This window comes from Meles meles, chromosome 17, assembly GCF_922984935.1.
Source record: "Meles meles chromosome 17, mMelMel3.1 paternal haplotype, whole genome shotgun sequence".
In the NCBI taxonomy this organism is placed as follows: domain Eukaryota; kingdom Metazoa; phylum Chordata; class Mammalia; order Carnivora; family Mustelidae; genus Meles; species Meles meles.
Genome location: NC_060082.1, coordinates 51551528 through 51577072, shown reverse-complemented (window position 1 = coordinate 51577072; position 25545 = coordinate 51551528). Strand labels below are relative to the sequence as shown.

The 25545-nt window shown below is 50.8% G+C and overlaps 1 protein-coding gene across 7 annotated transcripts in view; it reads left to right on the top strand.

Moving 5' to 3' along the window:
• The window catches only part of CACNA1E (calcium voltage-gated channel subunit alpha1 E), a 501197-nt gene that overhangs the window by 418883 nt on the left and 56769 nt on the right, over positions 1-25545 (top strand). For 4 of the 7 annotated variants that reach the window (XM_045982496.1, XM_045982498.1, XM_045982495.1 and 1 more), the window contains exons 15-27: positions 1439-1551; positions 1896-2027; positions 2530-2602; positions 3877-3994; positions 5976-6043; positions 6783-6880; positions 11146-11202; positions 12290-12937; positions 13369-13682; positions 15798-15957; positions 17109-17238; positions 17959-18018; positions 18767-18873. In XM_045982496.1, coding sequence (XP_045838452.1) covers positions 1439-1551; positions 1896-2027; positions 2530-2602; positions 3877-3994; positions 5976-6043; positions 6783-6880; positions 11146-11202; positions 12290-12937; positions 13369-13682; positions 15798-15957; positions 17109-17238; positions 17959-18018; positions 18767-18873 — 2078 coding nt within the window. The remainder of the gene's footprint in view (positions 1-1438; positions 1552-1895; positions 2028-2529; positions 2603-3876; positions 3995-5975; positions 6044-6782; positions 6881-11145; positions 11203-12289; positions 12938-13368; positions 13683-15797; positions 15958-17108; positions 17239-17958; positions 18019-18766; positions 18874-25545) is intronic. The other 3 variants (XM_045982501.1, XM_045982499.1, XM_045982497.1) reach the window with 1 other exon arrangement.

Below are 25545 nucleotides of genomic sequence, written 5' to 3'. Positions count from 1 at the left end.
TGTTTGCTTGTTTAAAGCTCTTATATTTCTGATGTTTTTGTTGAAGTATAACATGCATACCATTGTGTACACTTAAGTGTAGAGCTGAATGAATTCGACAGAGCTGCCCATAGCAAGCTTTTAACCACTTGCTGACTTGGGGGAAGCCTGAGAGAGAACAAAGGAACTGATTCCAGAAGGTGACTCAGTAAAAAAGAGAAGCTTATATACTTGTTTTGTTTTGTTTTTTAGTTCAGCTTAAAATTGGGAAAATTATCTCAATATACCCTCATGCAAACATGCGCATGCACACACACACACACACACACACACGCACACGCACTCAACTCCTCCCTTAGCAGGTTCCCACATAGACCATTTCATCCAGTGTTCACTTCCTAAATGATGTTGATACGTCAGCGTGTGCCTATCTAACCATCTTCAAGATGCTCTGAGATACCCATCCTCCCACTCCGCTCAGGACTCCTAGCCTCCATCACAGATCCCATTTGCAGATGAGTGAAGAGAGAACATCGTGTGCACGTTCATATACCCAGTTAGCAGCAGAACAAGGTTGCAAAACTTTGGGTTCCTGAACCACTTCTCTTTCTGCCAAACCCATTTCTATTCCTGCCAGTTCTTTAGTTAGGTGCTAACGATTCTGAGCACTTGCCAATCTGCATTTTTCACTTGAAACATATGCTTCTGGGTATGGGCAATTTTCAGGCACAGCAGCTAGTGAAAGACCATTCCCTATATATGTACTTTTCAGCATTGCAGCAAGGATTAATTTTTGTCACTTCTCCTAGTGCATTGTGCAGAACATAGTAGACATTCAGTGAACATATAAAGACCCAATTGTTAATTTGACACTGCTCCTTCCTACAGCAATCAGAATCTCTATGCCACCAACTAGGACTGTCACACTGGGGTGTGTGGGACCTGAGTGACTGAAAGATACTTCACATATGGGTGACTGAACCATTCTTGGTAGCAATAAATTCTAGGACAGTGAGAGAATGTGGGCCTCCTCTGAGGTTTTTACATTGAAATGCGACCTGTTTTAACTTAAATTTGTTTTGTTGCTTCGAGTACCACTCTTTTGTGTGTTTGTTCAAGGTGTTATTATGTAAGAAGAGTTGTGGCTCTCAGGTTTGTGCAGAAGCAGTGACTGGCTCTGGTAGTTTCCACCAAGGACAGAGCAGCAGTCAGTGAACCAGTCTCCAGCATGAAGGAGTGACGTCAGGAAGGGGAATGGAGAGCAGTGCGGAGGGAGGCAGTAGAGTCTCATTTTCCCTTGGCAGCCTTCACAAATAGGTGGTTTTGTTGGAGTTGTGCTGGGTGGGGAGGGGAGAGTTTTATTTTCACCATAGCCCAGTGACAGGTGTTGACTGCTGAATGCCAGAAGGCTCCTCTCTTCTCCTCCTCCTCCTCACTGTGGCTGGGTTTGGCTCTTTAGGTCACAGTGGGGAGTATCTTTGAAGTGGTCTGGGCAATCTTCAGACCTGGTACATCTTTTGGAATCAGTGTCTTGCGAGCTCTCCGGCTTCTAAGAATATTTAAAATAACCAAGTAAGTGATCAGAATCTGGACTCCTCCCAACCACCTGTGAGAGTGGATGCTACTCTCTTCCTTAGTGTATTTCCTTCCATCCCCTTTTCTCCTTTGCCACGTGTTCCCCTTACCTACCACGTCCCTTACTCCGTTCTTCAGCACTGCTTCCTCCAAAAATCAGACCAGAAAAATACCTATGATGCCAGATCCCATGCCACACTCCCAAGGGGAGCCTCGTTGTTGCTGACATCTCTCCTGCACACAAGTTTACAAATGCAGCCTGTTTCATAGACTACCAGGCAGCTGGACTTGGGGATAATTTTAAATTCAGGGTTCACTGCTGTAATGTTTGGGTTTTGTAGGTATTGGGCATCTCTGCGAAATCTGGTGGTCTCCTTGATGAGTTCTATGAAGTCTATCATCAGTTTGCTCTTCCTCCTCTTCCTCTTCATCGTTGTCTTTGCTCTCCTAGGAATGCAGCTGTTTGGAGGCAGGTAAGCACCAATGAACTTTCCATTCAAAGGAGCCTCAAAATCCAGTCTTCAGCCTGTGAGCAGGCGGGCTTCTAATTTGGTCACCATGCCATCATTCTGTTTGCTTTGGCCCACATCAACCACTGTGTGCGTGTGTGTGTGTGTGTGTGTGTGTGTGTGTGTGTGTGTAAAGCCAATGTCTCTGCTTCTAATCTTTTTACACTGTACAGGGTTCTGGATCTGGAGACCCCTCTCTTTGGAGCTGTCCCTAAAATAAAATGTACAGTGTAGGGCTTTATAACTCAAGATCACTCCAAACCCCTTCTCATAATCCATACCCTTCAAGGCGCACAGCCCACCAGTAATAGTCACTAATAATACCATCTTCATAAATTACATGGAATGGGGAGAAATTAAGGAAGAAGAGGATATGGAGAAAGGGTAAAAGAAGTGATGAAGGGGGAAGAGAAAACTTGGTATGTGAGATTTTCATTTTATTCTTCTCTCTGAACTTCCTTTTCAGGTTTAACTTTAATGATGGGACTCCTTCGGCAAACTTTGACACCTTCCCTGCAGCCATCATGACCGTATTCCAGGTATGGGGCCAACTGGAAGTTAAAAATATTAGGTAGGATCTTTTGGAGCTCACACCACAAAATATGTTAGGAGAATCCTACTTTAATACCCCAGGCTCGTCCCAGGCAACTGGGACTCTTGTTGAGTAATTATCATCACAATAATTCCTAGAATTTGTGTAGCTACATTCTTACCAATAATGGAAAAGCTCTATCATGGTTACATTATTGGCCTTTTTCCTATACTTATGAGTTTACAAGAGATATTAAGGCAAAGACATTCGGTAACTTACAATATTTATGACCACCATCAAGTGGACTTTATTCCAGGAATGCAAGGATGGTTCAGCATGCACAAATTAATCAATGTGATCTACCACATTACCAGAATAAAGGATAAAAATCATAGATTATTTGAATAGATGCAGAAAAAAAATTTAATAAAATTTAACTTTCATTCATGATAAAATTCTCAGTGAAGTGGGTATGAAAGGAACCTACCTCAACATAACAAAGGCCATGTGTGACAAACTCACAGCCAGATCATACTCAGTGGTGAAAAGCTGAAGGCTTTTTCTCTAAGACTAGGAACAAGACAAGGATGTATACTTGCACCACTTTACTCTGCATAGTGCTGGAAGTCCTAGCCACAGCAATCAAACAAGAAAAAGAAATAAAAATCATCCAGATTGGTAAGGAAGAAGTAAAACTGTCATATCACATTTACGGTTTTCTGAAATTGGAAGCATCTTCTGACCCATATGTCCATTTAATGAATTATTTTTTCAACCCACCTCACCCCCCCACCCCACAAAAAAATATGTTTTTAAATCATGGAGGAAAGCTAAAAAATCAACAATGCGGAGAGCTAAAGAAAACACTGTTTATCTAGACTCTGAGGCTAAACCAGAACCCAGGTTTCTGGAACTGGAGCCCATGAGGCTCTTTCTAATAATGCTGCTGTCCCAAGGACTTTATCTTAGCTCCTCTTGGATGGGCTGGTAGTGACCAGACCACTTGATCTGTGTAGTTCCCATAGAGCTGGCAAAGCTGGAAGTGGAGGGACTCTGTAGTCAGACTCAGAATAGAATCTTTCCTTGTGATGCTCTCTTTCCATTTTCAACATCTAAAATTATCTTCCTTATCAGAAGAAAGTTTGGAATTATTCATGGAAGTGACTTTATTTTTCTCCCTGGCAGAATGGCCAAGCAAGGGGCCAGCATTTTCCTTTTTACATTGGCCCCATTTCTCAACCAACCCAAATCTCTGACTTGCCTGTTGTTTGCTTTACATAGATCCTAACAGGGGAGGACTGGAATGAGGTGATGTACAATGGGATCCGCTCACAGGGTGGGGTCAGCTCAGGCATGTGGTCAGCTATCTATTTCATTGTGCTCACCTTGTTTGGAAACTGTATCCTTTTTAAGATAGTCCTCTTCATGCTGCCTTCCTGCCTGGACCAGCATTGAGGAGGTTGGTTGTGGTGGTGGTGGTATAGGTGGGTGGGGATTTTTTTTTGGGGGGGGTGGGGATTCAGGGATTTTGGGGGGAGGGGATTCAGGATATTACTTGGTATACTAAGAGAAACAAGGATTCTGATCTTTTTTTTTTTTTTAGATTTTATTTATTTATTTGACAGAGAGAGATCACAAGTAGGCAGAGCAGCAAGCAGAGAGAGGCGGAAGCAGACTCCCTACTGAGCAGAGAGCCCGATGTGGGGGCTCGATCCCAGGACCCTGAGATCATGACCTGAGCTGAAGGCAGAGGCTTAACCCACTGAGCCACCCAGCCACCCCAAGGATTCTGATCTTAAGGAGATTATATACTAGTTGGGTAAAGAAGACAAATGTAGACAAAGGAGATAAAGTATTATCCAAATCTTCAGCATACACTAATAATAACATGTGAGGCTCTTATACTGAGTAGTTGGAAATACTATCATCTGGGGAAAATAAGAGGTGACAAAGATAACTGTTAGGCCGCAATAGTGGCCACATTGTAATACTAATAACTTAATTACATGTTAATATAGAATAGGACCTGCACATAGTAAGATCTCAGAAGTATCAGTGTTGTGATTAATGCTGATGCTATTTAGCATAGCTAACATTTATTGTATTTGGGATATTCACGAGAGCCTGTACTAAATGTTTTATAGGAACTAGTTCATCTGACCCATGACTTAGAAGAAGTAAGTTACAAAGTCAAACAATTATTAAATTGTAAGGGGAGATTGGAAATCAAGTCCATTTAATACCCAAACCCATACCTGGTCATAGGATCTAGACTAGGAAGATTTAGGTTTTAAACTCAGCAATTCTGTTTACCAGCTTTGTGGCCTTGGGAAAGTCCCTTAATCTGCTGGAGCTTTTAGTTTTCAACTCTGTAAGGAGGATAACAGCATCGATTCCTTTATTAGTTGTGAATAGTAAGTGAGATCATTTATTTGGATGCCCCTTATGTACTGCAGACTTCTACACAATCACTAGATGTTTGCAGGAGATGGGACTTCCCTTGAAATGGCATTGGTGGGGTAAGAAGGGAGAGCCATGTGATGTAGCTGTACTTCTGCTTCTCCCATATTCTCGTGGAGACAAGCTACTCCTTTAACTTCTCTGCCCCCAAAATTTCTAGGGGCCAGAGCAGACTGTGAACCAAACATGAGACACCCATAGGAGGAAAGTTATGCAGTGGGTCACAGAAAAGGAAGCCCAGTTTGTGACAATGGTACCTTGATTTCCGTTCCTCTGAGGGTAGTCAGACCTGGACTTTGACTCTATATTCCACAACACCGGGACCTCAAAGACAGTCGGAAAATTGGGACTTCAATGGCTAGAGCTTGGAATGGAAATGGGTTCCATAATGATTTTGTGTGCTCCGTAACATTTTTGTTGAATGAAATATGGAAGCCTCCTAAGATAAGAATGAGAGAAGTTAGCATTCCATTATTGAGAGCCAGTCAGTGATGGGTCTGTGGAATCTTACATCTTTTCACCTTTAAGAGTAGAGTAGGATCTTGGTCTGGGTGGGCTTCAATTCTTGCCTCCCAGAAAGGAGAGGTAAGCTCCAGCATTGAGCTCCCTACCGTCACATTGTGCCATGATTCAATATTGCTATGAGTGGAGACCAGACGTGTCCAAAGGCCCCCTTACTCCAACTTGGCCCCCGAGTGGTTGGATTCAGCTATCTCTGCGTCCTAGACAAAGAGAAGATCTGTGGAAGGAAGAAGAGATACTCTCCTTCAGAGAGGGCTGCATAACCTCAGCCTAACTGATCCATGGGGTAGCTTCTTTTTCTGCTGGATCTCAGACAGCAAAGACCTTGAGGAAACCCTCTCAGCCTTGCTGAAGCCTTTTGGTTTTCTTACTTGCCTATCCTTAACCCATCACCCCAGACACACTGCTGAATGTGTTCTTGGCCATTGCTGTGGACAATCTGGCCAATGCCCAAGAGCTGACCAAGGTAAGCATTCTCTGCAGATCTCGTCGTTTTCTTGTGCCATTGAGCATTTCATCTAAAGCACGGAAACGCCGTAGCTGCTTTGCCTACTTCACAGGATCACTGTTAGGATCCAGTAAAATACTCTACGTGGGAGACCAGAGCAGGCTGAGAAGATGTATGTTCTTAGTAGTTCTAGTCATTTCACCTGAACTGGCTTTCCCTAGTGTCAATACAAAAAGGGGACACTTACACCAGAAATGTAGGTGAGGGGATGAGGTCCTTGCCTGATCACCTGGGGTGAGGCCACTTAGCTGGGCAGGAGAAAGGGCATGAGTAGAGGCACAGCCTTAACAATGTACTCTGAACGGGTCCGGCTGGAAGGGCCCTGTTCCATTCCTTGCAGGCACTGCGGAACATCTGAACAACATCCATTTTCTGACCTCCACTCCCATGCGCTCCACTAGGGGCTATAGCCTAGGGTGGAATCCTACAGCTTTCCTGAGAAACTGTGGGGAAGCCTATGGGGCAGGCTGGAGACCAGAACTACCGGCCATGCCAGGCTGTGGAGGCTTCTGTCTCCCAAGGTGCCTGGCATCTGGCCACCTGAGGTCTCTGAGCCAACCCACCCTCCTCCTGCCTTGTTTAAGGCCCTTTCCTGCCTTCCTCATCTCACCTCGTCTCCCGAACTTGTAGGGAGAGCCAGGGGAGCTATCCTCCTTCATGGGGATCCCGGGCAAAGCCATCTCTGCTTTGTGTCTAGGATGAGCAAGAAGAAGAGGAGGCTTTCAACCAGAAACATGCATTGCAGAAGGCCAAGGAGGTCAGCCCGATGTCTGCACCCAACATGCCTTCTATCGAGTGAGTTGGCTGTCCCCACTTAACTGACCCCTGGGCTCCTGTGCTAACAACCAATTCATCAGCTCAAAATGGTATATTATCAGAGGATGCCTCCTCCGTGCTGGGAAATGTCCTAAGGATACAGCAGTGAAAAAGATAGCGTCTTCTCATGGAGTTTTATTTTAGTGAGAGAGATAGATAATAGACACGTGTAAATGACTTTAGGTGGTGATCACTGCGCTAAGGCACATAGAACAAGGTAATGCAGAGGAATAAGAATTGGGTGGAATACTTACAGGCAGCCTGGGAGGGATTCTTTGAAGAGGTGAAATGCAAACAGATCTGTACGTGGAGAAGGCGGTCATGTGACATCAGAAAGGAAGAGCTTTCTCCAGCGAGGGTGTAGGGTGGCTGGTGGGCAGGGAGCGAGGAGAAATAGAAGGAGACACGGCCAGGAAGATCCTGGAGGCCCAACTAAAGGGTCTTAGCTTTTTTTCTAATTGCAGCCATGGAGGGTCTAAGGCAGAAGGATGGATACTATATGACCTGCTCTTTTTTAAAAATGTATTTTATTTATTTGAGAGAGAGCATGAGCAGGGGGAGGGGCAGAAGGAGAGGGAGAAGCAGACTTCGTGCTCAGCAGGGAACTGGATGTGGGGCCTGATTCTAAGACCCTGAGATCGTGACTTGAGCCCAAGGCAGACACTTAATCGACTGAGCCACCCAGGTGCCCCCCACAACATATGCTTTAAGAGGCCACTCTGCTCTATGAAGAATGGGTTATATGGAGGCAGGGAGGTAGAGGGTTGGCTATAAGAGTAAAGTAAGTGACAGTAGGGGTGGTTGAAACCATAGCAATGGAGGAGATGAGACATAATCCCATTCAGTCTGTGCTTTGGAGGGAGGACCAACAGGAAGAGGTGATGGGTTAAGTGTGATGGAGGTGGGGATAAGAAGAAAACAGAAATATTTCTCTCATGTTTTAAGGTTTGATGCCTAAGCAACTAGGTAGATGGTGCTGGTACTTACTGAGAGTCTGGAGAACACTGGAAATCCAAGGTTCATTTTGGCCACAATAAATCTGAGATGCTTAGAGAACATCTAAGTGAAGATGCTGAATAGGCCATTGGTTACATGAGTGCGAAGCTCAAAAGAGAAGTCCGCGTTGGAAATGAGGATTTGGGGGGAGCCATTTGTATTTGGATAGTGTTAAGATCTCAGCATGGGTGAGCTGGTGGAGAACTGTCATGGAGACAGAGTTGTTCAGGACAGAGGCCCAGAGCTCTACTGTGCCTCGAGGTCTGGTAGAGGAGAAACCAGCAGAGGAGACCGGGAACAATTAGGAATAGGGAAGTGTCCTATCCTGGGGACCTAGAGAAGAGAACTCTTTAGGAAGGCGCAAGTGGACAGTGCAGCTAAATACCATCGAGAGATCACATAAGCTGAGGACAGAAAAGGGGCCGTTGGGTTTGGCAAAATGAATGTTGTTAGCAACCTTCAGTTTCAGTGACCCAGTGGGAACAGAATCCAGCTGGAGTGGGTTAGGGAGAGAATGGCCAATGATAGTGGAGCAACGAGCGTAGACTTAAAGGATTTAGCCTGGACCTGAAGTTGCTGGCAGAACTAGCAAGGCGTGGGCCTGGTGCAGAGCGGGAGGAAGGTGTTGGAGGAGGAGCTGAGAATCCCGTCTGTGGCTTCTGAGCCTCTGTGAGGTCTGGGTGGGTGGCCCTGGGAATGGATGGGGAGGCTTTGAGGCCCCTGGGAGGTGCAACTCTACCCGGATACTACCTGTCATCTACTACTTGAATCTGGTTGGGGAGAAGCCTTTCTTCGTCAAGTGCTCATGGAAAGGGCTCTGACTGTCCTCTGCCTCGCCCTTTAGAATCATCCTAGAGTTATATGTGGGGCCCTCCTTCCCCTGGATGGTCGTCATCTTGTCCTCACCTTTCCAAACTGAAGGCCTGGCCTCCAAGCCCCTTCTCTGTGAGTGAGAAAAAAAAAAAAATCGGCCCTCAAACTTTGTTAATGATTAATGGAGAAAGGCAAAGCCACTCCTTCCCTCTGGAATAATCTCTGGACCTTGAGTGGTTCCTTCCCCACCTTCCCTGCACTCATGAGTTTGGGTTAAAAATACACACACACAGGTATGCAAACACGCCGATGGGGAGGGCTGGCTGTCACTTAGGAGTGGGTGGTTCTATTTACTGAGATGAAGAAACAGGGGAAGAGTGGGTTTGGAGACGTGAGTTGGGAAGATGCTTGGCCCAGAGTAGAAACTCACTATTTGTGGAATGAAAGAATGAATGAAATGCTGGTAGACACAGGGCTGTGGGCAGTGAGCTGTGTGCGTGTCTGGGCACGGTGAGGTGGAAGAAGGTGCTACAACCATCCAAGATGAGCAGAAATCTAGCTCTGGTCACAGAGTGGGTGCTGCTGGCAGGAGCGATGTCAGGGTGGGTGGGTGCTGCTCCGGAGCGCAGGCAGGACCCCTGATTTCTGGACTACCAGACAACCGAGGAGGTGGGTGTCCATAGAGAAACCTGAAAAGAGTGTTGTCACAAGTCAGGAGGTCTGAGGGCTGGTTCTGTCACTCCCATGCTCAGTGTCCTTGGACAGAGAGCCACTTAGGATCCTAGAAGCTCTGTCGCCCCATCTTTGAAATGGGAAGGATGCCGCTGCCCTTCCTGATCCACAAGGTTAATGTCAGGTGTATGTGAGGTCACATATGCATGAGTTGGAGCGAAGTCGGTGCTTCTCTGTGTGATTTTAGGAGTGAAGGTGTGTTAATGATGGCCTGTGAATTGGGATATGTATATGTGTGAGTGGAGAAGTGGAGTTTGAAGTGTGTATCTGGTCTGTATGGGAATTAAAAGTTGGGTCTCTCTTTGCCTGGCCTGGGTGTGTGTGCGTGTGTGTGTGTACATGTGTGCGTTCATGAGAAAGAATTCTTCATGTACTTAAACTCTTGACACATGTGCTTCTGGAGATTTGAGTATTAGAGAATTTGCAAATAGATGGTAGCATCTGCTTTCCCTAGTGGGTGTGCATGCTGCCTGGCTAGAGTGGGTCCTTCTAGTTCTATGTGCTATCCAGGCTTGGCACCAGCACCCCACGTGGGCCTCCTCGCACGGCAGCTGCCTCTGCTGAGGGCTGCACACAGTTGGGGCGCTTGCAGGCCTCTCCACAGGGATGTCTGCACCCACCCCGTGGATGCTCGTACACATTGTGCCTCTTCCAGATGCCAAGTGAGGCTCCCACGAGCTACCTCTCCTCCCTCAGCCCACCCGTGTCTCAGGCTTCTGTGCGGCTGTGGGACATGGCAGTTGAGCAGTGCTGCTCGGCCTAGCACATTCTCCGTTGGTCAGGGAGGGAGCAGCAGTTGCCAAGCATCTCCCAGGTTGAAGTAGGGCCCAATGGGCCAGGCTGGGTCTGTCAGCTCACATTGGGGGCAGGCTCGCTCCACGGGTGTCGTCCTCGACCGGAGCATGGACATGACGCCGAGAGCTTCATTTCTAGGAGTCCCGTTTGCCTTTGTGGGTGATGCCCACACCCTGCCGATCTGGCCTTCTCTGGACCTTGGAAAGGGAAGGACACAGCATGTGTGTGTGTCTGGAGAAAGATTCCTCCCCCCCTGCGCATGGCTGAGAAGGCTGACACTGTGCTTTCCCTGGCTGACCAGATGGAGTCTGGAAGACCTCTGGCTGGATTCACCGTGTTGCACAGTTGCAAGGGTGTCGCACGTATCCTGAAGTACATGGCCAGCAGCCCACAGCGCGGGGACCCTGCCTGTGGCTGTGGGCTGCGCCATGGCGCTGATGGCCTGCATGGCGAGGCCCTGTTCCTGCACGAGTTACAGTGCCTGGACTGAGGAGCTGGGGAGTCACACCCATGTGTGAATCCTAGACGTGACTGGGGGAAATACCACTCTCATGCAAGTTTGTAGGATTTCCAGAATAGATCTCGTAAGGGCAGTTCGGGGCAAGTGTGGGGGCCTGTGGGGCATGAAGACGGAGCACCTGAAGCCGTGTCCCCCATGAGATGAGACACCCTGTGTGTCTGCATGTGCGCTTCCCACACCCGATCCGCGTGTCTGCACACAGTGAGGCAGCAAAGGTCACTCCCAGGGCAAGTTGAAGGTTGGGAGCCTCCCGAGGGCAGCAGGCATGTGGAGAACGTGTGGGCACCTAGAGGACCCGGTGCCTCTCCCTGGAAACTGGCTGGTGGCTGTGGGGCTTGTGGTTCTGAGAGGTGGGGGTGAACTGAACCTGTTCGTTTTTCTTTCCCAGAAGAGACAGAAGGCGAAGACACCACATGTCGATGTGGGAGCCACGCAGCAGCCACCTGTATGTGTGTACCGGTCTGCGTGTCTGTGAGCGGTTCTGTGTGTGTGTGGGGGCGCCGTGTCTCCGCCCCCACCGCGGACACAGTGGCGCCGGGTGTGCATGTCAGCGTGTGCCGTGGTGTGTGCGTGTGTTCCGTGGACACTGTCCTCCGCACCTCTCCACTTGTGCTCAGTTCAGTGTGTGTCTACGGTACGTGACCCCGTGTGTCGTGCCCTTCTCCATGTGGCCTGCGAGCGGGCACGCGGCGGCGCGCTTCCTCCGTGTGGGCGTGCGGGCCCCGCCCGTGGACCCGCGTGGGGGCACGTGTGAGCGGAAGTAGTGACGAGCCTCCCGCCCGCTGCTCAGCCCCGTGCGCGTCACCGTGCGCGGGCCCGCGGCCGCGTGCGGGCTCGCCCAGGCTGCCGAGCGGAGGCGTGCGGCAGGGGGCTTGAGAGGCAGCCGCCGGCGCTCTCGGCACACGCGGTCCCGTGGTTTCCATTAGCCGCCGTGGAAGAGAGCCACGGCACGCCTGTTCTCTGAGGGGGATGCCAGCCCGGGTCCGCTAGTCACCATCGTCAGCTGTCCTCTCAGAGGATCCCACCGCTGTGCTTCTCAGCCTGTGTCCCCCCCACTCCCGGCTGTCATCTGAGGGGCAGAGGACAGGGACAGCAGGGGGAACAAAGGTCTCTGGCCCGGCATTAAGGGCCAGTGCGGAGCACAGGGTGGGTGTAGTTAGATGTCCTGAGGGCAAAGGAGAGCAGGGGAGTGCAGACCGGGTGAGCCTTAGTACCACTGTCCTGCAGGCCGCGGGGGTCCATCCAGGGCTCGCGCCCGCCCACCCCCGCAGCTGCGGAGCAGGGAGGACAGTGGGAAGCCCCGCACGCTAGGAGGTGCTGCTCCAACCGCCTCCTCGGGCGTGGCCCACTCTGCTCCTTGCCTCTCTCTGTGCTTCCTGTCTGCAGGTGCGGGGCTCTCCCGTTTGCTGCCCCCCCATGTGTCCCGCCCCTTTGCCGTGGCCGCTGAGGGCGGGTCTGCACCCCAGTGGCTCCCTGCCTGTCCTCTGGCTGTCCGGCTCTGACCCGGGTCCTCGCCCTTTTCCCTTTGGCAGGAGGGAGCGGAGGCGCCGGCACCACATGTCGGTGTGGGAGCAGCGCACCAGCCAGCTGCGAAGGCACATGCAGATGTCCAGCCAGGAGGCCCTCAATAAAGAGGAGGCCCCACCAATGAACCCCCTCAACCCCCTTAACCCGCTGAGCCCCCTCAACCCACTGAACGCACACCCCAGCCTCTACCGGAGACCCAGACCTATCGAGGGTCTGGGCTTGGGCCTGGAAAAGTGTGAGGAGGAGCGCATCAGCCGCGGGGGGTCCCTCAAGGGGGATGGAGGGGACCTGTCGAGTGCCCTGGACAACCAGAGGAGCCCCCTGTCCCTGGGCAAACGGGAGCCACCGTGGCTGGCCCGGCCCTGTCATGGCCACTGTGACCCGACCCAGCAGGAGGCTGGGGGAGGGGAGACCGTGGTGACCTTCGAGGACCGCGCCAGGCACAGGCAGAGCCAGCGGCGCAGCCGGCACCGTCGCGTCAGGACAGAAGGCAAGGAGCTCTCCTCCACCTCTCGGAGCCGGTCGGCCAGCCAGGAGCGGAGTCTGGATGAAGGGGTGCCCACCGACGGGGAGAAGGACCGCGAGTCCAGGGGCAGCCACACGGGCAAGGAACCCATAATCCAGGAAGAGGAGAGGGGCCGAGACTTAAGGAGGTAGGGTGGTCACAGGAGTGCCCCGGAGGCATCTGGCCCTGCTGGTGTGAAGGATTCTCCAGGACAATCCTATCTGACCCTCGGTTTTCCCTTTTATGAAATGGAGAGGATGCTAACGCCCCCTTCGTAAGGTGTGCGTGGCTATGATAGGTGATGGACTCTGTACCCTTGAAAACCAGCTTCTGTTCTTCTAGGGCATCTCCTGTTGGGAGCAGGTCACAGGTGGGTGGACCAGAAGAAGGCCTGAACACTGCCTGGGGGTCTTAGCTGCCCCCTGCCTGGGTGGGTCGGGGTGGGAGGCAGCAGATGCCATGCTCTCCAGCAGGGCTCCTTGGGCTTCCCTCACCTTCCCCTCTTACCTGGCTCGCCCAGCACTTGAGAACAGCTTCTTCCTATCTGAGCACCAGCAGTCTACTCCTCTGTCCCTCCAGGACCAACAGTCTCATGGTGCCCAGAGGCTCCGGGCTGGCAGGAGCCCTCGATGAGGCCAACACACCTCTGGTCCGGCCCCAGCCGGAGCTGGAAATGGGGAAGGACATGGTGCTGACGGAGCAGGAGGCGGAGGGCAGCAGCGAGCAAGCCCTGCTGGGCGACGTGCAGCTGGACATAGGCCGGGCCATCAGCCAGAGTGAGCCTGACCTCTCCTGCACCACGGCCAACACAGACAAGGCCAACACCGACAGCACCAGCGTCACCGTCGCCATCCCAGACGTGGGCCCCTTGGTGGACTCAGCTGTGGTTCACAGTGAGAACACAGTCCCTGTCCCCTTTGAACCTCACTGTCCATCCCACCCCGGGTCTGGGGACCACTGTGGCTCTGGAGTCACCCAGTGAGGCTATGGGAAAAATCCCACCAGCAGGATGAAGTCATTCTTCAGCAAGTAAACGATAGCAGTGGTTTTAGCTTGGTTTGCAGGAAAAACAAGTTGGAATTTTCTCCACCTTAAGCTTTGCCCATAAAATTTCCTTCAGCCTTGGCCCCAGGGACCACCATAGAGCCTTCAGCGAGGTTTTGTACCCAGTTATATGTTCAGCTCTTTGACTTATAGTGTGAATATTTGGTGGTGGTCTCTAGGACCTCTGAGGTGCCCTGTCACTTGGACAGTGTAGGGAACATCTGAAGGAGCAGGAGATGGCCCAGAGCTGCTCAGTGTGGCTTCCACAAACCTCTGATTGTCCCAGAGATTCAGGTTGTCAGCCCTAAAGTGAAAGCATTGAATTGGGTGATCTCTGAGGTCTTTCTCAGCACTAACATTTTAGGAATCTGTTACTCTTACCTACTCTTTTCTCCAAGGAGGTTTTACTCAGTTTTTATCCCAGATACCTCAGGAAATGGACGTTAATCTCCAGACCTCAAAAGGGGAGACAAAAATCACTGGACCTACCCTCACCCCATCCCCTCCCTAACCCCATGGAACCTCACTCCTGTCCTTGTTTCAACTCCATCCCTTTTCCTCCCTTAACCCCATCCTTCTCTCAGCCCTCAACTTAATCTCTACCCCATGTCTGCCCTAACCCCATCCCTGCCCTAAACCCACCCCTACCCTGTACTAACCCCACCCCCTACCCTCCTTCCCCACCTCACCCCATCCCCTCCCTGACCCTCACCACACACCCATTCCTGCCTTCATCCCACCTCTTGCTCCATGGCCACTGAATTGCAACCACCCTGGCTGTGTTTCTCCCGTTTCCTTCTTCTTCTGTTCACAGAACAGTCTTCTGCTCTCCCTGTTTTTCTTCCTCCCACCGCTCCATCTCCATTCCGTCACCTTCTCATACTCAGAATGCCGGTAGTACTTTAGAAAATGAAATCTCCCATGTGCAGTGCTCCCTGGGGTTGGCTTGGTCCTGTCTTGGGATTTCAGACAACCACTTTTGCTGTCCGTTTCATTTTATGCTCTAGTATTAGTGCTTTGGACCCTCTCTGATGAGAAACGTTAAGAAGTTCTTTTTCTGGGACTGGCCGATGGCCTTGGTCATAGGTAAGAGCGTTATCATCAGAGACCTTTCAGATGAGTTACTTCTTGGAAGGACCCAGAAGGGGCCGGAACCTCAAAGGTTTGCTGCTTGCACAGAGCTCCAGGGTAGAGGCATTCTCTGAGAGCGAACAGTGGGAGAGGCTGACGGCGTCCCTTGACCGGCTTGGAGAGCTTCTGCCTCTCTGCCACTCACCCCGCACTGTGACTTGCATGTGGAAAGTGAGAGTGGTGGCCCTAAGGTCCCCTCAGCCTCCGGCTCCTTCCTCCTCCCCATCCTGGAGTGCAGCCATGGTCCCACAGAGGCATGAATATTGCATTCCCATTTCAACATTTATCATGACTGAAACAAGCACACAGAAAGTCAGCCGCAAACAGAGTAACGGTTTCTTAAAATCTTCCACTGCAGTGTGAGATCATTGAAAGGCCACAGGATTTTGATTTGGGAACTAGCTGTATGAACCTAGGATAGGTACTTGAATTCCCTGAACTTTAATTTTCCTGTCTGTATAATGGGCAGACTACACGCCAGTCAGGGTGTAGTGATGTGAAATTCAGTAAATGAATATAGGCAAAGAATCTAGATCTTAGATATGTCAACTTTGTAAACTTTACAACAGGAACAAGCCTTCTGTGACCCTGGAAAACGTGATTATTATTTATACAGCCAAAAAAGGGCATACCATGTAAAATTAGGGCAAGGGTTAGGCAAGAACGAGAGTAAGGGCTTAACTCTGTGTAATAGTGAACACCTCCAGTGTTTGCAACGTACCTGGCTAGACACATTCCTCTAGCCCCTTCCCCTCCTTTCTATCCTGTCCCCAAAGGACACCATTTTCACGGGTGGCAAGGTTTCTGATGATTTCGCCATGTCCTTTTTGCAGTTAGCAACAAGACTGATGGAGAAGCCAGTCCCTTGAAGGAGGCAGAGATCAAAGAGGAGGAAGAGGAGGTGGAGAAGAAGCAGCAGAAGAAGGAGAAACGTGAGACAGGCAAAGCCATGGTGCCCCACAGCTCCATGTTCATCTTCAGCACCACCAACCCGTAAGGCCCCTTCCTGTCACTCCCCCTTTGGTGCCAGGGTTAGAGCCAGGGCGGGGTGACGAGGAGAAGGAGAGATAAGGGTCCACTCCTCCTCCTGATCCTTCTTAGTGGACTGTGGCTGGACATCCGGAACATATAGGACGCTCACTGTTGGAGCTGGGTCATGGGATGGAAAAGCCTCTGAGCTCTGTGCTAAGTCCACAAAATAAGGCAGGGAAGCATGAGAGATGTCAGGAGAAAATGACCCTATGCCTCTTGGTCCTTTTATTTGGTCGGTAGGTTGTGTGGGGGTGGGGTGGGAGGAAGGCAGTCTACTTCAGATGTTTCACCAAATATTCCAGGGGTAGACAGAGCTGAGAATACGGAGCCTAGCATAAATAGATGGCCCACTGGGGTTTAAGAGTATTGGTCCCAGAACCCCAAATGTGGATTTTGAAATGGGCGTGGTTCCTCAAAGCGGAGGTAGGGGCATAAGGCGGAGGTGGCAGAGAAGATTCTGGAAGCTTAGTCTGAGCTGCCTTTTGCTCCAGAAATGAGCAAGATGTACACAGAGACCAGCTTCTGAGGCTAGGAAGACAGAAAGGTTTTCAGTGACCACATGGGCAGTATTCTGGCAAGGCTCTGGGAAGGAAGGAACTTGGGCTAATGTATGTCAAGTCTCAAGTCCAGAATACAGTCTGTCGAACATAATCCCTTTAATCAGCATACCGGGGCTCATGAAAACCTGTCACTACTCTCATTAGGTATCTTAGACTCCAGGTGTATCATTACGTTTCTTGGTTCTTCCAGTTTCCTTGCCGTGTCCCAGTTTTCATATGGGGGCAGGGGGAGGAGACACTGAGAGGTGGTGGAGGGTACCATGTGGGCATGTGCAGTGCATCTTGTCTGACTCTGGCTGCTCCGATGGCTCAGACGTGCCTACGGATAATGTATCTTGGCTTGCGCTCCTGCAGCCTCTAACCAATCTGATTACCTTCTCCCACTGGAGCTTTAAATCACGGGTGGTGCCTGCGAAATTAAATTGCTCTCCCTATGGCTTCCTCTGGCCAGGGCCTGGCTGTCTGGCGGAGGCCGATGCGCCCGCGGGTGGGGAGTCAGGAGAGGTGGGGGCGGGAAGCTGAGGCCGCTCCTTTGGCTTTGCCTCCCCCCAGGATCCGCAGGGCCTGCCACTACATCGTGAGTCTGCGCTACTTTGAGATGTGCATTCTCCTGGTGATCGCCGCCAGCAGCATTGCCCTGGCAGCCGAGGACCCTGTCCTGACCAACTCCGAGCGCAACAAAGTGGGTGCATGGGAGCCGAGCCATTGGCCCTGGGACCCACCCCGTCCCAGCCCCTCCCCAGCCCCGTGTTGAAGGTGAACTAGGGAAGGTTCCTGGGGCAATGAGGAAGGCTTAAGAAATGGCCCATTCCTGTTGCTCAGGGCAAAGTATGGACCCTTTCTAGATCAGCTCCTTCTCCCCAGCCCTCCGCGTGCCCTAAGACTTCATCGGCAGGCCTTACCTCCAGAGCCAGCCAGTCTTTGCAGCCAACCAGGGGCTTGTGTTGGAGGTGGGTGGGGGGAGGCTCTCTGATACTGGGTCATGAGGGATACGCATGAATTTGGGAAGCTGAAACTCTACCTCGGGGAGCTGAGACATCTCCTGGAGGTCCCGAGTGTGTATGTCAGGAGGTATGAAGGAGGTGTGTGGGGAGGATTGCAACTGACAAGGATTCCAGGGCCTGAGAGAGAGATCTTTGGGGCATTTGGGACCCAAGAAGTTAAGTTCTGGCCAAGGGGAGGGAAGAGTCAAGGACTGACCACCAGGTCCTGCGGCTCTAGGAGAATGTGTGGCTCCTCTCCTCCCTGTGTCCAGCTAACAGTGACAAGCCCAGGCTTCTATTCTGAGGGAGAAGCGAGCTGCGGTGGGGGTGCAGGACTGCGTGTGTGTGGGCAAACAAGCGTGCATGTGGCCTGGTGGCCACACCTGGGCCTCTTCCCTTTCCCTGTATGTGTCCTACAGGTCCTGAGGTATTTTGACTACGTTTTCACTGGCGTGTTCACCTTTGAAATGGTCATAAAGGTAAAAGCTTCCAGAGAAAAGCTGGGCTCTGGGGTTGGGATGGGTCATGGTTCTGTTCCTTTAGAACAGTGCTGCTTCCCGGTGTTGCCACCTACCAGCCAATGACGGACCTCAGTGGGGCCTCTGGAGACCCCTCTTCTGGCCTCAGAAGTCTGAGGAAGTCTATCAGGGCCAGATTTCATGGCACAGCATGACTGAGAGGGGGGGATCTGTTTAGACTGGGGCATGGCCCAGGGAGGAGCCTGTCTGCTCTCAGGCAGTCAGAAATGCAGATAGGCTTGGGGACTGTCCTTGCCTCCCGAGCGTGCCCCCTGGTTCAAGCCAGGGCAGAGGGTCAAGTAGGGATGAGTCCTCCCAGACTCCATGTAGTCCTAGCTGTGCTTGCTGCTTACCAGTCTGTGCCCCATAGCCTGACACCCCACTGTCTTGTTCATGTCTCTGCCATCTGGGGTTTTCCCCATCTGTGCGTATGTGGGGACTCCTGGTGCTCCAAGACACTAAAGGAAGGAGGAATGGGAGGCCGAGGAGTCTAGTTGAACCCTGGTGGGTGGCTATGACACGGGGCCTTGGGCTTCACAGTTAGGTGGAGAGAGCCTGTGGGACCTGTCCTTTTGCTCTCCAGGTCCCTGTGTAGGGTTGGTTGTGGAGACGGTGGCAGTAGAGATATTGTCCTGGGGAGCCCTGAGCTCCGGGTGCATTGCCGGCTCCCGTGGGCTCATCCGCGGCTGTTCATATCCTTCTCCCGCAGATGATAGACCAAGGCTTGATCCTGCAGGACGGGTCCTACTTCCGCGACCTGTGGAACATCCTGGACTTCGTGGTGGTGGTTGGCGCGTTGGTGGCCTTTGCTTTGGCGTAAGTGTAACTCTTTCTTCTTGTTCAATGTCCTTTTCTCCCTTCTTCCTGAGACTTGGACTGATGTGAGGCCTTCTCCGAGGCCAGCGTGAGAGGCAGCTCCCTCAGAGTGGTGCCAAAGAAAGCGACCCTGGAAGTCTGCTTCCCACTTTCCCTCTGTGGTACTCCAGCGAGCCTCATAGCTTCGGCTCCCCGCCCCAATGGCAGCACTGGTGAAGGAGGAGCCGGGGGTCCCAAGGAAGAAGCTGGAGGCCCCGGGATTCCTTTCTCGGAGATGAGTAAGCATGGGCAGGTGCTCACTTCCTCCGTGGGCTCAGGGAGGGACCCAGGACAGTTCACATACCCTTTCCTTTCTGGGGTATGTCAAACAAAGAATCCGCTTGGAAGAAGAAAGCAGAGAGGAGAACAGAGTCGGGGATTACAGACTGCTCATGAGCAGGGGTACCCCGGAGATATTTTATAGACATAAGAATCATGACCATGTGTTTAGCTCCAGAACCTAAGACTTTCGCAACTTCCTTGGTAACGCATTGAGGAAAACATCCAGGTGACTAAGCCGTGCTCATTACATTGGGGGAATTTTTTTCCCCCCAGACACTGTTCAGCTGTAGCAGGTTTTCAACCACATGCTGACATTTCCTGTGCCATCCAGCCAAGGGCTCTCTGGGCCCTTCAGGGTTTAGCCAAGAAATACACATGATCAAGGCCTTTTCCCTAAGCTGGTGTATGGAGTGCCCAGGAGATGAATGACAGCTTTCGCGCCCTCTCTGCACCTTGCTGCACTGCCAGAGAGCGTCCCCCTTTTCCAGGTGGCACAGTAGACTTCCCTCCAGCCTCTCCAACTATAAGAGAGAGCCGAGTCTTTAAGCAAATCTGGCTAAACTGTGATGAGGCAGAAGGGAAGCATCTGGGAGTTGCTGGCAGTGAGAGCAACTGCAGAAGGGAAGGGGCAGCGCGCCTGCAGAGGTTGGACCTTCCCAGGTCCAGGTGGTCAGAAAGGGCTCTTCCATCCCTCCCTTCCCCACAAGCACCGTATCAGCTTCTGCCCATCCTGGCAGAGAAGAAGGTGGGCTGACAGTGAAGAAGGAACATTCTCTGAGTGTCTGAGGGTGGGGAGCTCTCTGTAGGAGAGATGAAATGTCCCCAGCTGTCCTAAGGACTTAAGATCTTCCAGAACCTAGAAGACTATGCAAATAGAAGGCTATTTGCATTGCTGTCCCAGCCACGGAGGACCCTTCAAAGGAGAGCCAGGTTGAATGTGGCTGGTGGCGCTGAGCTGGGCTAGCAGGACAATTTCAGCGTACCTTGTCCCCCTTGTAGACCGGTGTATTAACCTCCCCTACCTTTAGAGTCATATGGAATCACCTGTGCCTCTCACAAAAAGAAAGCCTCTCATTAGACATGACTGAGCTAGTTCCAAAGAAATTTCCCAAAAGCATGGTATTTTCCCCAACATCTGGACCTTGTATAAATTCTCATCTCAAGATAAAAACCAAGGCAACTTTGCTCTACCAAGGGGACTCCCAGCTCCTCTTCCTCCTTCTTAGAAAAAAGTCATTAAAGTCTGGCTTTTTCCTCAGGAGGCCTACTTACTTTGTTAGGATAAATATCACCCTTGAGTTTTCAAAAGGTCAGTTTCCTTCTCATTTTATCAGTTCATTTGCATATATTAGTCGCCATATTGTTCTTTCTTATTTTGACCTCAGCAAAGTAGTTTGTCTCTCTTTGAAGAAACAAAAGATGAGGAGAGAGAAGGAATGGGAAAGGATCCTCCCCATCTTTAGGGAGAACAGAGCTCATTGGGGTGACAGGGGAGGATGGGTGGAAGGGGTGGACTCTGGACTCAGGCAGGCCCTGCTTTTGAATTCCAGCCCCTCTACTACCTAAGTCATGTCCTAGAGCAACATAGCAGGATAGTAAGCTTCCTAATCTCAGTTTTTCATCTCTCCAATGGAGTCAAAACAGACAAAATGGGTGTGGAGGGCTTAGCACATAGGGCGTGGCACAATGTGAACAATCAACAAATGTCTTTTTTTTTTAAGATTTTATTTATCCATTTGACAGACAGAGATCACAAGTACACAGAGAGAGAGAGGGAAGCAGGCTCCCTGCTGAGCAGAGAGCCCGATGTAGGGCTGGATCCCAGGACCCTGAGATCATGACCCGAGCTGAAGGCAGAGGCTTTAACCCACTGAGCCACCCAGGCGCCCCAACAAATGTCTTTTTTAAACTTAAATTCAATTAGCCAACATATAGTACATCATCCGTCTTGATACAATGTTCGATGATTTGTTAGATATTAATTCCCTTCCTCATCCTTCCATTCTTTCATCGCATCCTGAAGTCCAGATGCTGGAGCCAAGTGTGTGTTGATGTATAATGTGTACAAATGGCTGAAGATGAACACAGGCTGGTTTCCACGTCTAGGTTGTTTTACACACCCATGTGCGCATACACACACATGCAAACATGCGGGCGCGCACAGACCCACAGGCACACACACACACACACAGACACACACCCCGGTAACCAGGCAGGTACGTAGGTGCCCGTGAGGAGGAGCTGTGTTTTAGCAGAAGCCTCTGCATGCCTGCCCCACGTCCACAGTCCAGTTGTCTCTCCTCAGGTCCAGGGTGACAACAATGGGCTGGAGGGTTGTCATCTATCTTGTTCTTTTTTTGTGTGCCCTTTGAAAACATGGCGATGGTGGCTTTAGTGCTGGTGGCAGGGGAGGCCTTAAGAGCCCCGGAACCGAAGCCTCTCTGTGGGTCCTCAGACCAGGTACAGTGCAGGGAACCCCAAGAATCCCCTGGTTCTGGGGTCCACACTTATGTGATGGATTGAGACTTATGATCCATCACTTGCTTTTAGTGATGTCACTTCCTGAACTTTCTCTTTATGTCCCTGGAAGCGTAAATGGTACTTGCTCCCCCTTCTCCATCCACTCTCTTGTGCTACCGTCCTTGCCAGCTGGCCATGCACATCCCCTCTCCCCTTTCTCCTGCTCATGGAACAGGCTCACACCCGTCTCCTCTGGCCTTTGTCATGTTGCGGAGGTCCAGGCAAAGCTTTCTCTTGCTCACGTGCCACGCTTCCTAACTCTTTTTGCTCCCCTTCCTCATTAAGGGCACCAGAGAATTCAGCTCTCCCATCACTTTGGTAAGGTTGGCCCGGGACCCCCTGCCAGCAGAGTTAGGGCCTGGCCTGGGGCACACAGCAGAAGGAAGCCTGTGTTGCACAGCCGGGCCATGGTAGGAGGCTCAAGCCAATAGGAAGCCAAATGTGGGGTTTTCTGTAGGCTTTTTAAGGACCTTCCTCCTTGCAGTTACAGATTTCATTATCAGAACCCATGTATTTGCCCCTGGGGATGTCCACCATTCAGATGGCCTTACCCCTGCCCCATCTCACTCTCCTCCTCCTGAGGAGAGGCTACTGTGGAGGCTTCTGCTCGGGCTCTTACTCAGTCTGAGCAGATCTGACCGGGATGGCTGTGGTAACACCTTCGCACGATGCCTCAGATGTCAGAGGTGACTTGGCATCCCTGTCACTGCGACCAGCTAGGATCTTCCCAGAACCCAACCCAAGTCCCAAGAGCAATGCCCCTAACCAAGGGGAAGCAAGGTCCTGTAGCTGAATTCTCAAAGAAAACTGTGTGGTCCCCTGAGCCCTTCTGGCAGAGGTCTGCACCTACCGTCATGTATGTTTTCTATAAGCATATATGTCGTTGACGTAGTGGCTGAAGAGGACTCTCTCTTCTCTATTGCTGTGTACCTCAAGGGAAGGGACTCTTTATAATGTAAACCTGACAAATTCTGTTTGGGAACTTTTATGATTGTCTTTTGAGGAGGAGGGGACGGGGATTTCTTTTCTAAGTGTGGGCGTACCGGGAGATGAGAAAATCAACGGAAAGATACCCCAATAGCAGCTTTCCTATTCCTCCCGGCACATTTTTACATTATAAAGCATTTATAAGAACACTCGGGTCTCCTTGCCTCAGCCAGATACCTGTGTAGGGAGACGGGCAGAGTTTTGGCAGAGGTTGGCTTTGTTTCTCCCCCCTGCCCTCACAACACCCCGCTTTCTGGGCCATATGGAGACACAGAGTGTTCGCCAACTATAAATGTCCTGACCATGCCTTTTCCTCCTTGAGGTTTCAAGAAAAGTCTGGTGAGTGACTGGATCTGTGAAACCTTTCTCTTTTATCTTTTTCTATCTGAAAAAGAGGGATTCTTCTGTTTGATCATTATTTTACACCAAAAGGCCAGCAACTGCTTGTCCCAGTTTCCTCACACCCTGTTGCCATCATGTCTCCTCCCAGCCTCCTGGGCGGGACAACAAGGATGGTTCCAGCCTTGGCATTTCTGGGTATCTGCACCTCAGGCACATTCCCTCACTTTGGGGCATCCTCCTGGAGGCAGCTGCCTCATAGGGAAATTAGGCAGCCCCTATGTCAGGTTAAGTTCCTGAACCTTACGGGATCATGCGCAGTGAGGGGGTGATGCTATCTGGCCCTCGGGTTTTGCATCTGAAATGGCTTGTGAAGGGATTTGACAGGCAGCTGGGCAGGGACAGCATCTCAGGAGGAAAGGCAGGAGAGCACAGGGACGTATGTGTGTGTGAGATCCTTCACTCCAACTCAGCCAAGCCTCTCATCCTCCTCATTCTCATTATTCCACAGCGTGTTGCTTGACTAGGTCAAGTCAAGTCACCAGGTATCCAGCTATCCTGGATTGGGTTCTAACTAATAAACTCACAGCTTATAATGACTTGTCCACATAAACAATCTCAAAGAAAAATAATGAGCAGTTCTGCTCCTACCTCCTCCCCCACTGGGGCTGGTGCATCAGTCAGAGTCACGCAGGCTCTCTGGCAGCTGAGACCCAAGCTCTCCCTCACTGCCTGCCATCTTAGCGGGGCATGAGGTAAGGTCAGGCTCCCTGGCACGCGGGGGAGCTGGACCACAGCCGCACTTGGCCTTTAATTATTCAGTGCTTAGCCAGAAAGGAAAAACATGAGTCAATCTGCCTCTTGATGCCAGAAGGAACCAGAATTCCCACATTAGCTTTTATTACATTCTTTTCATTGAAGTATGTTGCTTTTCTGACACTTGACACTCTGCCCCGGTCTTTAAAATGGATAAGGTCATTTGAATGCATTCAGAACCAGCTGCAGTGGCCAAGCTGGTTTTGAATTCATTCAGTGAAATACACAGAGATAATTTTAGATTTGGAAGGGCCCTAAGAAGCCGCAGAATATGGTACCCTGGTCTGTTTTGTATTTGTAAAGTTGCGAATGTGTGCTCAGGGAAAGGAGTGGCTATCCGGAGCTGAAATGCTAGTAGGGACTTACCTTCAGCAGAGCACAGAACAATAGAACAGACCTTTCTCCCTATACCTGACTCCTCCCTATTCTTCACTGCCTGCCTGTGTCTGAGGCAGTCCCCCTCATATCTCATGCTTTGCTGTGGGATTTCTGTCTTGACAACCCCTCTTCTTCTAGAACTGAAAGGGGCATCTCCCAAAGGAAGCGGTGACTACCCATTAATATTGGGGGGGGGGCAAAAAAGTGGACCAAGTCCTGCTTCATGCAAAGAAGACCCATTTGCCACTGAGCCAGACAGGCCATTCAGTGCCACTGTTCTGTGGAAGAGAATGAAGGATTAAAATTAAATTTCACCGTCAGGTAGCCAATTAACTGTGGATTTAGGATGCTGGCTGAGCTGGAATTGGAAATTTCCAGCAGTGAGCAGATAGAAGGATGTTGTTCCTCCAGACTCCAGCTTTAAGCTTTAAGTCCCTCAAGAGTGACTTTCCCTGACTTTGTGCCCAGGCAGGGACCCTAAAGGTGATTAATGGCCAAGAGGCTCTTGGGGTGCCCACTGCTGTATTGTACCCACGGTGCCTTGAGAATGGGTTTTGGGATGAATTAGAGATAGGGTGGGAGCCATGTAGAGGGGGTGCCTGAAAGAAAGAGATAAGTTCTCAGTCTACCGGCTCTTGGCATTAAGCCCCAGCACACATGATTTTTGACAAACGCTAGAAAATACATTGTCTGTGATTTACATCACTGATGCTCGGGAATGTGCATTTGGAGACCTTTATCCTATGGAGGCAATAGGTGTGGATGTCCAAGCATTTCTCTTTATTAACGAGCACGAATTTGGGAGATGGTTGATTATAAATGGGATGTCAGCCTCTGGCCACATTAACACATGAAACAATCCAGCCAGGGAGCACAGTCCCATTCACACAGCAGCCAGCAATTTAGCTCACCAGCCTCAGATGCAAGGTGCACCCCACACCAGAGCCTTCCCAGACGCAGGAACAGCTCAGAGCTGCAGGATTCGTAGAAATCCATCACAGTGTCCTCCAGATTTAACAGTAAGTTGTGGAGTAACTCAGAGCAGATTTCGTGGTGGGACTAGGGAAGGATCAGCTCAGATCACGTGACCTGCAAGCCATCTGCCTAATCCACACTCACAGAGCCACAACCTAGCATTATGAATTAGTCGCCTGCTGGGGGAGCGTATTGGCTGGACTTTGGCCAGTGCCAAGGCCCTCTGGGAAGGTTCAGCAGATGAGGGGTCTTGGGTATGTTTGGAAGGTGAAGAGTAGGAAGCAAGACAGATCAGGTCACTCTTCCCCAGCCTGAATAACAAAACTGCTAGGAGAC